The sequence below is a fragment of the Symphodus melops genome, assembly GCF_947650265.1.
Source record: "Symphodus melops genome assembly, chromosome: 22".
In the NCBI taxonomy this organism is placed as follows: domain Eukaryota; kingdom Metazoa; phylum Chordata; class Actinopteri; order Labriformes; family Labridae; genus Symphodus; species Symphodus melops.
The window spans coordinates 9838589-9853806 of NC_136712.1; the positions used below are offsets into that span (position 1 = coordinate 9838589).

The window sequence follows — 15218 nt, forward strand, 5'->3', positions numbered from 1 at the left end:
TTCCAACCTTCTTCATGGGATTGGATGTCGTTGCATGGCTGGACGATATGAACCAAAAGTCAAATCTCAATATTGTGAAGCTGAATAGCAATACGCGATGTAAACAACGAACAGTAAAGAAATCTGTGTTTGATAGAATTTAGGCAGAGAAGATTTTCACAGGCACATCCTACTCTGCTGCTCATCCCACGAACCCATGATCCATGACGAATGTGGCGCCAGTTCAAAGGGAAAAGAACATGCGCTTTCAAACACACATATCCTCACTTTTTGTGCCATGTTTAGATTGAGATGTCTTATATTAACAGTAAGGGGCATGCAAAATAAACTACCTGCTTGAGAAATTAAAAAGTTCTAAAATAAAAATGTTAATTTTCTGCATAGCAAAATAAACGTTTCTTTTTATGTCCTCGTTTGTTTTAGTTTGACTCATAGAGAGAGAGAGGAGGCGGAGCAGCAGGGTGAAGAGAGACAGTTGGATGAGTAAGAGGTGAGCTGGCAGCCATGCATAAGACACTTAACGTTATTTAAACTCAACATAAACTATACAGATGTGTTCTTACCCTCTATGTTGTTGGAAAACACAAATATATCTGACTGGATACATTGCCCAGCCCGAGACGTGCATACACCTACAGTAACAGGAGTAGTTGGGCTGTACTGACAGACAAATAAGACTTCTGATTACATCGCTGAACACTTTGCCATTTACAGTATATTATGATTTTTCTTATGGTTTGTTGAATAGATCAAACGTATATAGAGCAAGTGAGTCCAGAATGAAGTATTTGAAGTCACAGATCTGATTTTAAACATCCATTGAAGACCCTTTAGTACATAAGTACATCTCCGTGTCCTTTAAGGTGTGACAGTTGATCCTTAGATAATCGTTTAAAGATGCTGATTTCTCCGTTTTTTGTTGTTTTTTTTCACTTTAAACTTTCTGCTATTCTGTAGAACTTTCTTAAATCCTGTTGGACTTTGCTTCATTTTTGTTATTGCCTACATGTACTCGGCTGCACGGTGGTGCAGTGGTTAAGGCTTTTGTTTTACAACAGGTAGGTGGAGGTTGCATGTTCTCCCCGTATCGTTCATGGGTTCTCTCCAGTTACTCTGACGTCCTGTGATTGACTGGCAAACAAAAAACAGGAAAAGCGGTATAGATAATGAAAGGATTTAAATACACTGCTGTCCTAAATCATATCATAATGTTGCACTTGCAAACTGCAATAGGACCCTTTTGTTTTCCAAACACCAGGCGCAATTCTCTTTTATTTTTAGCTGTGCAGGAGGATGTGCGAGTTTCATCACTGACCCTTCCCCTCTGCCCTGCCATAGCTCGCTCTCACACATTTCCCCTCCTCAGGTCCTTTCTTTATTAGGCAGGTTGCTCAAGTGGCGGTGGCGGCGACGGCGGCGTTCGCACTAACACGGAAACATGACCAACAACACTCAGCGAGGTCATGAGGGAGCAGGGACCTCCCGCTGCCTGGAACAGCGGTCTGACCTTCAGCCGACGCCACCCCTCTGTTAACCCCTCAATTAACCTCCACGTCAACCCCCCTGCTGAGCTCGCAGCGACGAAGAACCCCCCTCTTCCATTCTATCTTTATTTCCTTTTATCATTTTCTGCCTGGATACACTCTAGCCCTGGGAAATTACCATCTTATTTCACTAATGCGTAAGGGAAAATATCACTGTCCAGAAAGTCTGCAATCATCCTGGAGTTGTACTTTAGTTGTCACTTTCTTCCACGCTGGCAGAGCAGTCGGAGGGTGCGATGACCTTTTCACAAAGTCGTCCACCTTTCCACTACTCTAATCAATCCCCGTTCTGATCGCTCGCCGTGCTGGATTGTAATGTCACAATTAGGACGGCTCCCTTGTTTCTGTTTGGGGAGGAAGTCGGCTCTTCTCTGATCTCAAGGTCATTTCTCTTACAGTGTTTGATAAATTAGCATGCGGCCTCCTCCCACTCGCCATCCATCCGTCCATCCATCCATCCATTTCTCTTTTCATTCTTCCCTCACAATTGGGTGCAATACAACTCAGAACACAAAAGTCTCCTGCACTTGAACAAATTACTCCCTTTGCATGACATGAGAAAAATAACAGATGGCTACATAAATTGTGTTTTCTTTCCATCGTTTTCATATTGAAGCTAGACCTTAGAGCTGTGTACTGATAAGATTATAACCATATTATAATTACCTATAATATGACTAATTAGACAGGACATGAGGGGGTGGCAGTAATGTGTGACACCTCTTTATTCCACATCTGTTTTTTTTTTTTTTCCCAGTTGGAACATCAAAGCTTCTTTTTGTCAAACAGCAGAAAATGTAACCGCACAGCACCACCACCCTTCTTGTCTTCTGTCAATCCATACCATCCATAATAGCCATCATTATCGGCCTGTTAGCATTGAGGTGGCTCATTCGGATATATTTATGATATTCTGTTGTCAGTCATTAAAGATAATCATCCAGATGCAGTAACTGTCAGCATCTGTGTGGATCCGGACCACGTTAAGAATAACACGCTCTGATACAATATGGCATCTGTCATATATGGTTTTCGCACAACACGTCTCCTTATGTCTTATTAGCTGGTCTGTGGAACGCTTTTCTATTTGTCAAACCAACAATTTATGCAGTTTTTTTTTTCCTCAAGAGTAAAAGTTGCATTCTTCAGTCTTTTATTCCTCCTCCCTCACCAACTCGTGTCAAAGTTGGAGAGGAAGAATCGACCTCGCTGTTTAGACTCTTGGCGCGACATTAAAATAAGATGAGAGGATATTTTAGAGGGCTGTGCAAGAAAGGAGAAAAGATGAAGAAGAAGAAGGGAGAGTTCAAGTAATGTCACTTTCAATTAATCTCCTCAGGTAGTGGCCCCATTAGCCCTCTCACACAAGGGCCTGGTTTACAATGCAAATAGGGTCATTACCTGAGGACTCTAATTGACTTTGACAAGAGGCTGGAGAAGTCGACTTGCACTACATGTTATTTGTTTGCTTATTATTTCCCTCGCACAAATTATTGATGTGGTGGCCAACATGAAAAATGCATTAAAATTGCATTAGCAGTGACAGATTTTTGGCAAGACACGTTTTTCTTTTTTCCTGATGTATTGTTTCCCAATGTTAGGTTCCACACGACTTCAATTTTTCATACTTTTGGATACAAAAAACCCCCAAATTCAACACTCATAAATGCATCAGTCTCCGCACAATGTCCCAGCAATGAAATGTAAATGATTTCCAAGGGAAAGATTTGTCCTCTTTGTTCCTCCCCTCTTCTTAGAGTCACAACGTGTGATCCTACTCACACCTTAAATATTTAAAGACCCCCTCTTGCTAAAGCTTTGCTGTGGTACACGGGGCCTCTGACTGCTTCTAATCTCCTGGTTACCTGGAGGCGTCGCCACGGTGATGCAAAGATAACGCGGCAGTTAGCGAGATCACGAGACTGGGGAGAGAAAAAAGAAAAAAAACTCTTTACGGGGGCACAGTGAGGTTCAAAGTTTCTGCCCTGCACCGACAACATCAGCCTGAGAGAAAGAAAGAATGAAAGAGGAGAGAGGAGGCGCCGAGATGTTTTTCGAATCATATTTTTGTCTTCCACGAGGCAGCTGAAAACATCCCCTCCTTGCTCCCTGGGGTTCAGATGTTGTGGCTTCTTAAGCCGTACATGCAAGTGGAGTATTTCTGTTTGTGAGCATCTGTTCAGGGAGTTTCTTCTTTTCTTCCTTGATGGCTGCATGCAGAGATTTCTAGAAACAGAAGCAAGGGGGGACCTGTAAATAACACATCAGTGTAAAGTTGGATACTTTCAACTTTTCCTGTCCTCCGTCTGAGAGCCAATGGACCGTGGGAGAGGCAAATTGAGGGGGACATGCAGGCCAGGGATGCCTGTTTATTTGCTTGTACACGCTCCTTGAGCTATAAATTAGTTGTCACCATTGTTGCACGTCAATCGCTGATGTGGACGTGTTGCGGTCTCCCAAGCAGGCACTTTTGATTGTTTGTTCTTAACATCACTTAAATGAACGCCAGCTCTACTTGGCCTCCAGTCATCTGGATCGCGCTGGTGATTGGCAGGTTGTTTGGCAGGCGTGCTTGTAGTGTTGTAGCTTATCAGAACATTTACAACAGCACAAGGGGCCAGGACGTGTTTATGATCAGATGAGAAGACTTTTTTCTTTTTTTTTTCTTTTCAGCTTTGCAACAACACCATAATGGGTCTCATTAAAAAGAAAGAGAGAGATGTCTTTTGCAATTTGAATTTCTTTCCGTGTTTTCTTGGATTTCCTCGGAATGTCAAATGAAACGTTGCGTGACACAAACACAGGCTGGAGCTGGTTCCGCTTGTTTCAGGTTTTTTTTTTTTTTTTTTTTTTTCAAGATCATCTGCAACCTTTACAAAATCAAACCATGTTTATTTTGTCTTCTGACAAAAAAAAATGCTTCAAATTGAGCATACACGAGAGCACAAGCGGAAACTTGTGTCATGAAAAGTAAGGCTTGTTTATAAGAGCTCTGGGTTGTGTGTTTGTGTGGTTGTGCATGTCTTCCTTTCGAAACCCGACTCAAGCCAAGCCGCCCCGCCCGGACGCACGGCAAAGAGAGAGAGAGGGAGAAAGCATCTAGTAGCTTACGTTCCTCCATGCAGAAAGAAAACACGGATCAAGGTCTTAATAACACCAGCCATTGTGGCAAATATATAGGACTCAACTTTCCGCTTGGAGCAGCCTCTTCACATTGAGTTAACATGAGTGACAGGCAAAGCCTCACACACACACACACACACAAACACACACACACATGCATACACACACAAATAGGCCGACTCTGACATGCTTTTGCAACAACAGGCGAACACATAAAAAAAGATCAAACAAACATGTTCGTACGCAGCTTTTTTTTTTTTTCCGTATTCAACTCAGGCAAACTCAAAAGCCGCTCGTTTCTCCCTTTTGCTGTAAGAAATAAACAAACAGAGTTAATTGCTTGTCAGATCGGATAAATTGTTTTCCTGTTGTAAAGTACGTCTTCGTTTCAAAGTATCATCTATGTGATGCGCGTCTCTGAAAGTTCCAACGCAAACATCAATACAGCAGTGATAACCCCCCCCCCCTCCCCCCTCCGCGCCTGTATGCTAGCAGATGCTTTCCCTCAGTGTGTTTATTTGCCTGTCAGGGGTCCTTAATTGTTTCATCTGCTACAAATAAACATATCTCCTGTTGCATCTTTGTTTCGCACGCCGTTCAGCACAAACAAACTGCCGTGGCGACAGTTTGTTGTTTGTGATGATAAAAAAAAAAAAAAAGGAAAGGAAATGAAAAGCGAGGTAACGAGGCATCGGCAAGGTGTTTTGTACACACACGCCTCGGGGGACTTCGCTGCTCGGGGAAAGTTTACAGGTGTGTGTCGGAAAACACCTGCTCGCACTCTTATGTAGAAAGAGAAGCTCGTAAAGTGTAAATGAACGTGTTACTCAGCGGTGCGTTGTCAGAATGCAGCACTGTGTCGTGCATGCCATTACACACATAAACACACAAGTGGTATTATGGTTGTATTCTGCGCTTTACGATTGGCTTTATAGACTTACGTCTACTTAAAGCCTATAGCCTCTTACCTCAAGTGCTTCGTCTCTCTGCACATAGAATTACGCAGCTTTTGGCTTCTCTGCCTGCGTTGACGCCATCTTGTTTACACCCCAGTGACATCAAGGAGACAGAATGATTTAAAGCTTCGCAAATTAGTAAACCAAGTTCCTTCAGAAGTGGGTTGTTGCAGATACTTACATTTAAAATAGTCAGTAGCGCATCAGAACAAAACACAGCAACAATCGACAACCGCTAACTCGCTACTGAGCCCTGTGATTCATGGTGGAGGGGCTTAGACATTTTACAGCTTTTCATTGGGCACAGCACCTGTAAACTCCCCTGTGTGAAGAATAAGTCTTCAAGGGATTTTACACAAATACAGCAGAAATCAAGTGTATTTGTGAATGTCTCTCTGAGTCATGCGTGTCCACAATGAGTGAGACGTGAAGTCCTGCTGGCTGTGTTCTTATCGGGCCGGGTTTACATCAAGTTTAAATTGACAGGACGGCCTTGTGCTTAAAGCTAGGACTGTAGAAAAGAAGAATGCGATGGCCTCTACTCACTCTTTCACGTCGGGGTGTTTCTGTGTCGATTCTTGTGCAACCTGAAGCTATATCTGTATTCAATAAAGGATCATCAAGACCACATCTTTCCTGACACCTCTGTCTTCATTCTTACTTTGAAAAAGTTTCAACAGGGACTATTTCTTTGGTGGAAGGTAGTTCCAGTTCCAGAAAAAGCAGTTCACTTTAAATCACTTTGCCTGCAGAAATTGTTTGGTTGGGGGGCGCCGATTATGATTTAAGTTCACGAAATTAACGTCAGGAAAAAAAAAACCTTAACAGCTTTTGCACCGATAATGAACACGACACGTACTGTCTGGATTGTTTTTAGAATTACACAATTAAGACACGGGAGGCAACTGGAGTTGGAAAGGTGGGCGGGAGTGTTTTAACGGGGTGGGAACTGTCATTTTCTTGACATGTTTAATGGAGCACCTGGGGCGAGTGAAGGCGGTGCTTGAGGTGGAAGGTGATAATTGACATTTGTCGCATATTTTGATGGAACGTGGCTGCTGTTCAAATTAATATCTTATCTGTCTGTCTTTGTTTCATAAAGTAACTTTAAATACACAATTCTGTTTAGACTAGTCCTGGTTAAGAGATGTGTTTGTAGCCCATATCTGGCAGTGTTCAGTCATTTTCCATCAAGTGAATTGGAGCTCAACATACATAGTTTATGTGCTTATTAAAACTGTATGTTTGCTCTTCTTTAACAGTGTTAAAGTCCCGGGAATGCATCTAAACAAGGCAGCTCCCGGTATTTAAAAGCCATCTGAAAGCAGCCATAGGTATTCTTTAAGACGAAGAGGGAGCCAGGAAACACACAGAAGGAGTGAGGGAGGAGTGAGGACGCCACATCTCATATGTTGCAAGGTGATGAGGTGCGGATATCTGCCCTTAAAGAATATGTGCCCTGCGGACACGAGTGAGATTTATGACTTTCTTCACCCCGCCTTTCCTCAATCTTTCAAATTCAAACGCCGTGCAACAAAAGGTGGTTTGAAATATTCTCTTAACCCCCCCACCCCCCCTTTCCCCTGGAAGAATATTCATGACGATTGAGCTTGCAGGTTAAAAATGTATATGCAAATGCAGGCTACATTAGAGCATGCACAGGTTGTTAATAAATTAACACGTGGCAGAAATAATTCAGTTTAGCGTGATAATTCTTGGGTGCGAGCTGTCAGCTGTCGCATTGTTCCGGATAGAAAGTGACGCTGAGATGGCAACACGAGCAGTGAACTGTGATGTTTTTAGTGTACCTTGCTCCTCAGTCTTGGCACTCTGACACAATAACTGCCTTTTTGCTCGCCTGGCTTTTGCTTTTGCTTTTTTTGGTGTGATTTTTGGATGAACAAAAGGTTTAATTAAGGATGCTTTCCAAAGAGAGGTTGACACACTGAGCATGCACACACACACATTATCTCCGAAATGGGGTTCACGAGAACACACTTTCTTCCTTTGGAGCCGAACCTACTAACACACTTTCTGTGTAAAACGCGCAGGATGCATCCTTTACCCAGACGCAAAAACTTAAATATCCCTTCCTCTCATAAACATTAATAACCACTTTCCAGAAGTGGTGTAGTTGAGATGAAATGTGTGACATAGTAAATGTTACGTTTCCGCTCGGGTTGCTGCGGTTGCTAAGCCGCCGATTGTAGGAGGGCATCTTGACGTTCCAGGCGGGGATGCTGTACGACGAGTGAACTTCCTCCCTTTGCCTCATCCTCCAGATTTGCATAGCTGGAACCCAGAGAGCTGACACTCTGTTTATGTAGCTCAAGGTGCAGAGGATATGTGAGGTGTCAAGTGACTCACAGTCAAGTTTTTAATAAGTGCCATTTGTTCAATCTGCTGTTTAAACACTCCCGTCCCCTCTCAATATCCTTAAAGACTGTATGCCCCACTATCTTTTAATTAAGTCTCGGGCTAATGTGCCACTTAATTGACTAATCTGAGAGATTTTGTTTTCTCTAATTTACTTGAAAAACCGTCACCAGTTAAGCTTTTTTAATATTGGCGTGATGAGGTTGGATACTTAGAGGATGCCTCAGAATTGAGTGCAGGGGTAAAGGGAGTACTTGAAGGGGAGAGAAACAAAGTAGCGTTAACTCCCTCTAATTCCTATTAGGTTTGACAGCAGGCTGATAGCTAACTAGGCCATCATGTCACTCTTGTTTGCGGTTGTGTTTTTTTTTGCTGGCAGATCTGCTTAGTAAAAACTGGAATTTGCCTAAACTTTCTGATTGCCAAAGTTCTGTGGTTGAACTTTGCATTACCTGGTGCATGAATTTATATCATAGGAGTATTTTCTTTTTCTTTTTTTTTTTTTCAGTGGCAGGTTTATGCGGAGGGAACAGAGGGCTCTTCTCCAATACAGCTGCAGAAACAAAAGGCTAATTCAACAGTAACATTTTCCAGCTGCTTTGCCAAAACTTCACAAAGGAACATTCAGCAGCTTGAGATTCCATTTACTCTTCCAAATGTGTTTAAATGTGATTTTTTTAAATTTATTTATTTTTTAATCTTCACAGTTTTTGCAATTTGTAAACATTTGTATTTCCATTTAGTTACAAAATCTCTGTTTGAAGCTTAAACAGCAGTATAATGTTGAAGACGCAGAACAATTAGACAATAACAAAGTTACACCAGTCGATAAACCATCAACATTCAGCTGTAAGAAATAAGCACACACTGGTCCAATGGTCCTTAATGGTCCTGGTTTTCAAATCTTCCAAGCTAAGAAACTTATCTAGTTTAAGATGACCTTTACCTTAAAAGGAACAGAATTTTAAAAACACTGTACCAGAGCTTGTTCATGGACCTACATACACTTATTTCTCCATCTTAATTCCAGGGGTGTGGCCAGACTTTTTGGTCTGGGGTGGCCCAACTAGGACATACAGGGGTGGCATGAAGTGTGACATGCACACAAATATACATCAATTATTTACCTTCTCTCACTTCACCAATGTCTAATTAATAACACAAGAGATGGAAACATAAGCTTACATTTTTATGGAAACAAAAAGATAAATGTTCAAAGTCACAATTTAAGGTAAAGTCTAATTTGCAAAAATACACAGAGTGGCAAAGTTTTGATCGTTCCAGTTAACTTATTTTAATTACCGAAGAGTGCATTACTTTCCTATATGCACTTGTCGCATGAAAGAGCTGTGCAACGTTTTTATTTATAATTTCAAGCACAAACAAAAGAAAATATGCTGCATTGATGTGTCAATAAAATAGTTGGTTTGAACATAAGTTCCGCCTCTGATGGGGCAAATGGCCATTCACAGTGTTGGCTTTTTGGGTTGGCACCTTGGGTGGCTAATCAGATTTTCAAGGGGGCCCATTCCACCCATGGCCACCCCTCTAGAAACATCCCTGAATAACTCAAAATTCTTGTTTCTTTTGTTGTTGTAATTTGAGCCCCTGTAAGGCCAGCTTATTGGTTTATTAAATAGCAGAAACAGAAATGTCATGGTGTGTTTGAGCAGCAAAAAGGCTCTCTATCTGCTGGGATGTATGTGAACACCTTGGATTGGATACAGTAGATAGGTTACAGTAAACTGTAGAGCCAGCAGCTACTTGCATTGCCTCTATGAAATGTGCAGATGCAGTTGGCCCAGGAGGAAATGGACCGTTCCTGTTGTCTTTTTCGCCACATGCAGGGGCTGTGATTGAATGGAAAAGTAACGTCAAAGCAGGGTGATAGGACAGCAGAGTGAAAGGCCTGTAAACAATGACTCACCCGGCTAGCTAGCAAGGGAGCGGGAGGGGAAGGAAGGAAGGGGAGGAGGGGAGCCGAAACTAGTCCAAGTGTGTTCGAAAGTCAGAAAGAGAGGGAGAGAGGGTGCAGCCACAGACAATCAGGCCTCTGTCAGAAAGTCCCGGCAGACTCGGCTTTAACTTTACCGACATACAAACATTCACTGTTCAATACAAAAATAAAGTGCATTTAGTACGTCACAAAACGCCCAAACAATCCCAGGCTCTTTTTGTGCACGCATAATTTGTGAACAATACAACACAAGCACATACACACTCAAATGCATTTAATAATTAAATCTCCAGTGGCTGCCCTCAGAACTACAGTGATACATTAATTGGGCAAAATTAGCATGAATTAAAGCAAATAAGTGTAACATGTAATTTATTACTTATCAAGCGTAGTTTAGCAGAGGAAGGCTCCGATTTCCCCCAAGATTGCTTTAACAGCTATAATGCATTTCTTAATTTACTCTGTGGAAAATCAATTTTTTTTCAGAGTTCATTAGGCACCAATATGTTACAATGCCGCTCCCCTGAGCACCCAGCAACAAAAAAACATTATGCAAATTCTCGCCAGTGCATCTGTATGTAAATAGCAGCCAAGGCCGCAGTCAATTCTCCCTGGGAAGCTTTGTTAGCGGGCCCTTTGTTTCTAAGCCTGAGCCTTGTTCATGATAGTCTGGAAATTAGGAAATGTCTGCATGTGACAGGTGAAAGCAAACATCAATGTTATTTCCATCTGCGACTCTATGTGAGATTGATTTTTGTATAATATTTCTCAACTTTGCTTTTACAAATCAGACAAGACTTCCTTTGTGTGTATACCCTCTTCTTCTTTTTCTTTTTTTTTTAAATCTTTGTCGTGTACGACGTTAGAATTATGTAATCAAAGCGTGTGTGATGGTTAATATGGGTTACCCTGCCTACCATGCCTCCAACTCATAAAATTGGGAGTTCATGTCATAAAAAGCCACAACATAATCCCACCTGGCTTTTCATTCAACAATGCAGTTTTCCATACCTCAAGTCTAGTGCTGCTAACGTTACGATATAGGACTTTTAAAATCAGAGCCCGTCTTAACATCTGTGTAGAGACCATCACATAACCAAAACATTATGCTGCTCACAAAACCAACGTTTTTAACTCATTCCCAGTCTTTTGCTGTGCATGCCAGATAAATAGTCCAACGCTTACGTGGACTGACTTTGCGTGTCGTTAAGTTTAGAAAGTTATTTTACTGGTTGAAATATCTGCTGTGATGGACACCTAAAATAAAAAGACAAGAATGCCTTCAGGAGAATGAGTAGAGGAAGCCATCGTGTATCATCCACAAAAAACAACAAGAACAACTTTTGGACATAGGACATGAATCCTCTGATGAAGACTCTGTTCTTCCAATTAAAATAAATAAAGGCCAACTCCTCCAACTCACAGTTGCCTCATTCTCCCTTACAGTTAGTACATCCCAGCAGCTTTAGCAGCAGCGTTAATAGTTAGCTGTCAGTGAAATGGAATGCTGATATTCCTTCTTTGTTGTGGCTCATAGTTTGTTACTGGTTACTGGCAGTCCACTATTATTTACTTCGTTGGTGCACTTTAAAAGTTAGAGGCGCTGATGGCCTGGCGGTTGGGCCGCACCAGAGGCGATCGTCCTCCAAGCCGGTGGTCTCGTTTCAAGTTTGAACTTTTAGCTCCGTTCCTGCATGTCATTTCCCACTCTCTTTCTCTGCTTTCCTTCCCACTGTCTTATCGAATTAAAGGCACATTCCTTCAATCATAGCTAGAATAAAAGAACTTTGTAACTTAGTTTTAAAAAAAACATCCTCAGCTCTTGTCTGTCCTGTTGTAGAGAAAAAAAATGACCCGGTCTTGGAATGATTCATATTCAGCCATTGTTGTGTTTTTTTTTTCCTCTCTCTCTTTTCTGGGCTTTGTTGTGTTACTAGGATACAGGAGTCAGTTACATCATGTCACTTGTTTCACTTGGCTACAAGCCAGACCTCATTATGTTGCTCAGTTGTCAGTGTCTGTTTTTGTTAGCATCTTCCTCTCTCTCTCTTTCTCTCTGTCCATTTTTTGGTTGACGTCACTCTTCATCATCTTCTCGTCTGGTGTGATCTTTTAAACCTTTTCCCACACATTTGTATCCCACTAAAATGTCATCTCTGTCTCTCTCCCTCCTCCCCCCCCCCTCCTGCCCATAAAGGCTGCTGCTATGCTGCTACACACTGCCTCACCTGCTTGGCTTGGACTCTCTCCATGAAGTCATTCTCACCGAGCCCACAGGCCATGTGCACCATATGGCGCTACATAGTGCGGTAGGTTGTACAACATAGCATACATTTAGGACGGTGACTTGAACAGAAGTAATTAGTACAGGCTCTGGAAATTCCATCACTGAATCTCAAATTCAGTTAATTAAGTTGTGTACATTGAGACACATCAGGAAATGTCTCAATGTACACAGAAAGGTTATATCACGGAGCACATTTTGATTTTGATCCTGCATCTTTGATTGCACTTATTTCATTGTTGCATTGTTTTTTCTAATTCTTATTATAATGAAATGAAAACAATTTAATTGACATTTGTCTGCGCCACACTGATGAAAGAAACTGCTGCTGTCTACATTTGCCTGAGTGTATTTTTTTTTTGTTTACCTTTCTCTTGAACACATTTAACTCTGTGATTATATTTAACCTTCATACACTGTATGCCACTGGTAACCAAGCAACCATAATGCATACGCGTAAACATGAGCACATATACACGTCTTTGGATGTGTTTGCAACCGGCTGCTCTCCCAGCTCACACACTTCACGAGCAGGAAAGTTGGACTGGAACACACACACACACACACACGCACACACACACACACACACACACACACACACACACACACACACACACACGTACGTTTGGTCTGTGCGTCTTCAAAAACTTTTAGAGCGACACCAGACGCAGAGCGAAACTGTGAGAGTCAGCAGAAATGTGGGTGCCACCATGCCTCACTACATGTTCGACCATCATTTGCCCTTCTTCTTTCTTGCTTTACAGACAAATGGTGATTAAGCAAAAAAAAAAAACAACAACTTTGTGTTTTGATTTACGTCACAAAATCAGCGGCACATTAAGTCATCGTAAACACGTGCGGACATGGGGCTGCTCGTAGCCTCAATACACTCATTTCACATCGGCGAATGAGAGTCTGTCTCATCGCGGTGTATTTTTAACAGCAGCGTCACCTGTAGCCGATGTATTTATCCATGCAAGGGATACACACACCCCTTAACCGCTGATGATGATGTTGACATCAGTCATAAAAAGAGAAATCTTCCGTTTTAGTTTTGCATCAAACATCGCAGCGTTGGCAGCGTGACGTGCTTCGGGTCACATGACTGACTTCCTGCCATGTGTTTTTGTTGCACATGAAAGCATTGTATTGGCAGTGTTCAAACACGTTACATTGTTCAGCACGAGACCCTACCGATGGTTTCCTTTGTGACGTAGAATAAAGAAAAGAAAAAGGAACGGCAGTAAAATCCAACGTGTTTACGTCTTGCTCCTCATATTTACTGTAACACTTCCCACATTTCTGGAGACGGAGATGAGTCGCTGTCCTACTTAGCGTCCCAAAAGGCCCACCTCTCCTTGTACACAACTTAGCTTTGCAATGTGCGCCGTGTTTGTTTTCAGAAGTGTTTGTATACCCTAACTCCTTGTTTAAATTAGAAGGCATCCAACAGCGTTCCCACTGGGAAACATCAAGTATTAAATGCCATTCCCCGGCATGCTTGTTTGAGTAATTTACGCTCAAACGAATGTCATTCCTCGTCTCCAGGTGGTCCTTTCTGCCACATCTCCCCGCGTATGAGCCGACACTTGCTTTTGATGGCTCCACCTGAGAGATTTGCCCAAATATGTCTTGCTTCTTCTTTTTTTTTTTCCCCAAAGTGGTTCCCAGAGTTTCCGCTCTGGGCTTGTTTACCAGTAAATGTTTTTGTGATTCCCCTAAGCAACATAAGAGTTGGTATTTTATGTTTCCTTTTTTTTTTTTTTTCCTGTGTTTTTTTCCCCCCTTTTTGTTACAAGAGAAGCAGCATTTGTTAGTTTTTTTTTTTTTGTCTCCCCCTCGCTCTCCAGAATGGCTCGATAGGCTGTCAGTAAACAAAGTCTAGTTCCCATTAACCTCTGATTTCCCTCGGAGAAATCCACAAACAAGTCGAGTGCAGAACGACCTCAAACAAACTGTACACGGACAGACACATTGTGCGCGCGCACACACACACACACACACACACACACACACACACACACACACACACACACACACACACACACACACACACAGGCAGTGATGTCCTGAAGAACAATATGGAAATATTCGTCCTTCCTCCTTTCCCTGTGCTTAGCCCTGGTGCTCTAGCCGTCTGTTTTGCCTAATTGCTTTAACACTAGCCTGGCATGCTAATTGCACTGGGCCCCCTGTCACCACATCATTTACATGGCCTGCTTGATTTGAAATTTAATCTGCTTGAAGGGTTTGTGTTTCATGCTCACTTTAAATCCTAATGCTCTGTGGGATTGAAAGCAGTTTGCATTATTGAGACTGTAAAATAAATCCTTGTTGTATTTGTTTGGCACCCTGCTTTTTAAACAAGAGCCTTTTTTGGAGTCCTTTTTCCAAAAGTTTCAGTTGTAAAAGTTACTCTGGAGCTAAATAAAACTTTGTAATGCCACTAGTTCCACTCGAAAATCAAAGAGGAAAATTGATGAGACTGTGGGCAGTGCCGTGTCTGGATGCTGGGCAGAGGAAACTTGTGGATGAGATGGGAGCTTGGTGATGGTGTGTTGGCCGGCCTTTTTCTCTTTTTTTTTTCTTCTTCTTCTTTACTGCAGATGGCCTTTTTGATGTGGAGCTGAAAGAGAGTTAGACAGAGACACAGGGAGAGCTTACAGTGTAGTGAGCTCACATCGCGCAATTCAATCAAAGGCCAAAAAAAAAAAAGCTATTTCAATTTCTTAGAGGTTTGGTCCATCCAGGTTCTACGGCCGTCCTCCAGCCAACCATAGCTTCTTTTTATTCCCCTGCAGCTGGTTTGTGTGAGGACACCAAGGAGATCAGGATCCTCACTTGTTTCTTTGTCGTCTTCAATAAAACATAAAACCTTTTTCAAAGTGAGGAACAAGTGAAGTCTTCAGCTAAAACCTGGGAAGTCTGAAAATGTCATCAAGCAAAGTTGAATAAAGAAGCTTTTGTGTTCAGCTAAA

The 15218-nt window shown here is 42.1% G+C and overlaps 1 protein-coding gene across 5 annotated transcripts in view; it reads left to right on the forward strand.

The window, feature by feature from the left end:
• Positions 1–421: 421 nt before the first annotated feature.
• The window catches only part of LOC306817653 (uncharacterized protein), a 196653-nt gene continuing 181856 nt past the window's right edge, over positions 422–15218 (forward strand). For 2 of the 5 annotated variants that reach the window (XM_079334712.1, XM_079334709.1), the window contains exons 1-3: positions 422–490; positions 6886–7042; positions 12154–12265. In XM_079334712.1, coding sequence (XP_079190838.1) covers positions 7033–7042; positions 12154–12265 — 122 coding nt within the window. In that variant the 5' untranslated portion in view covers positions 422–490; positions 6886–7032. Of the gene's footprint in view, positions 491–6885; positions 7051–12153; positions 12266–15218 lie in introns of all 5 variants that reach the window. The other 3 variants (XM_079334713.1, XM_079334711.1, XM_079334710.1) reach the window with 2 other exon arrangements.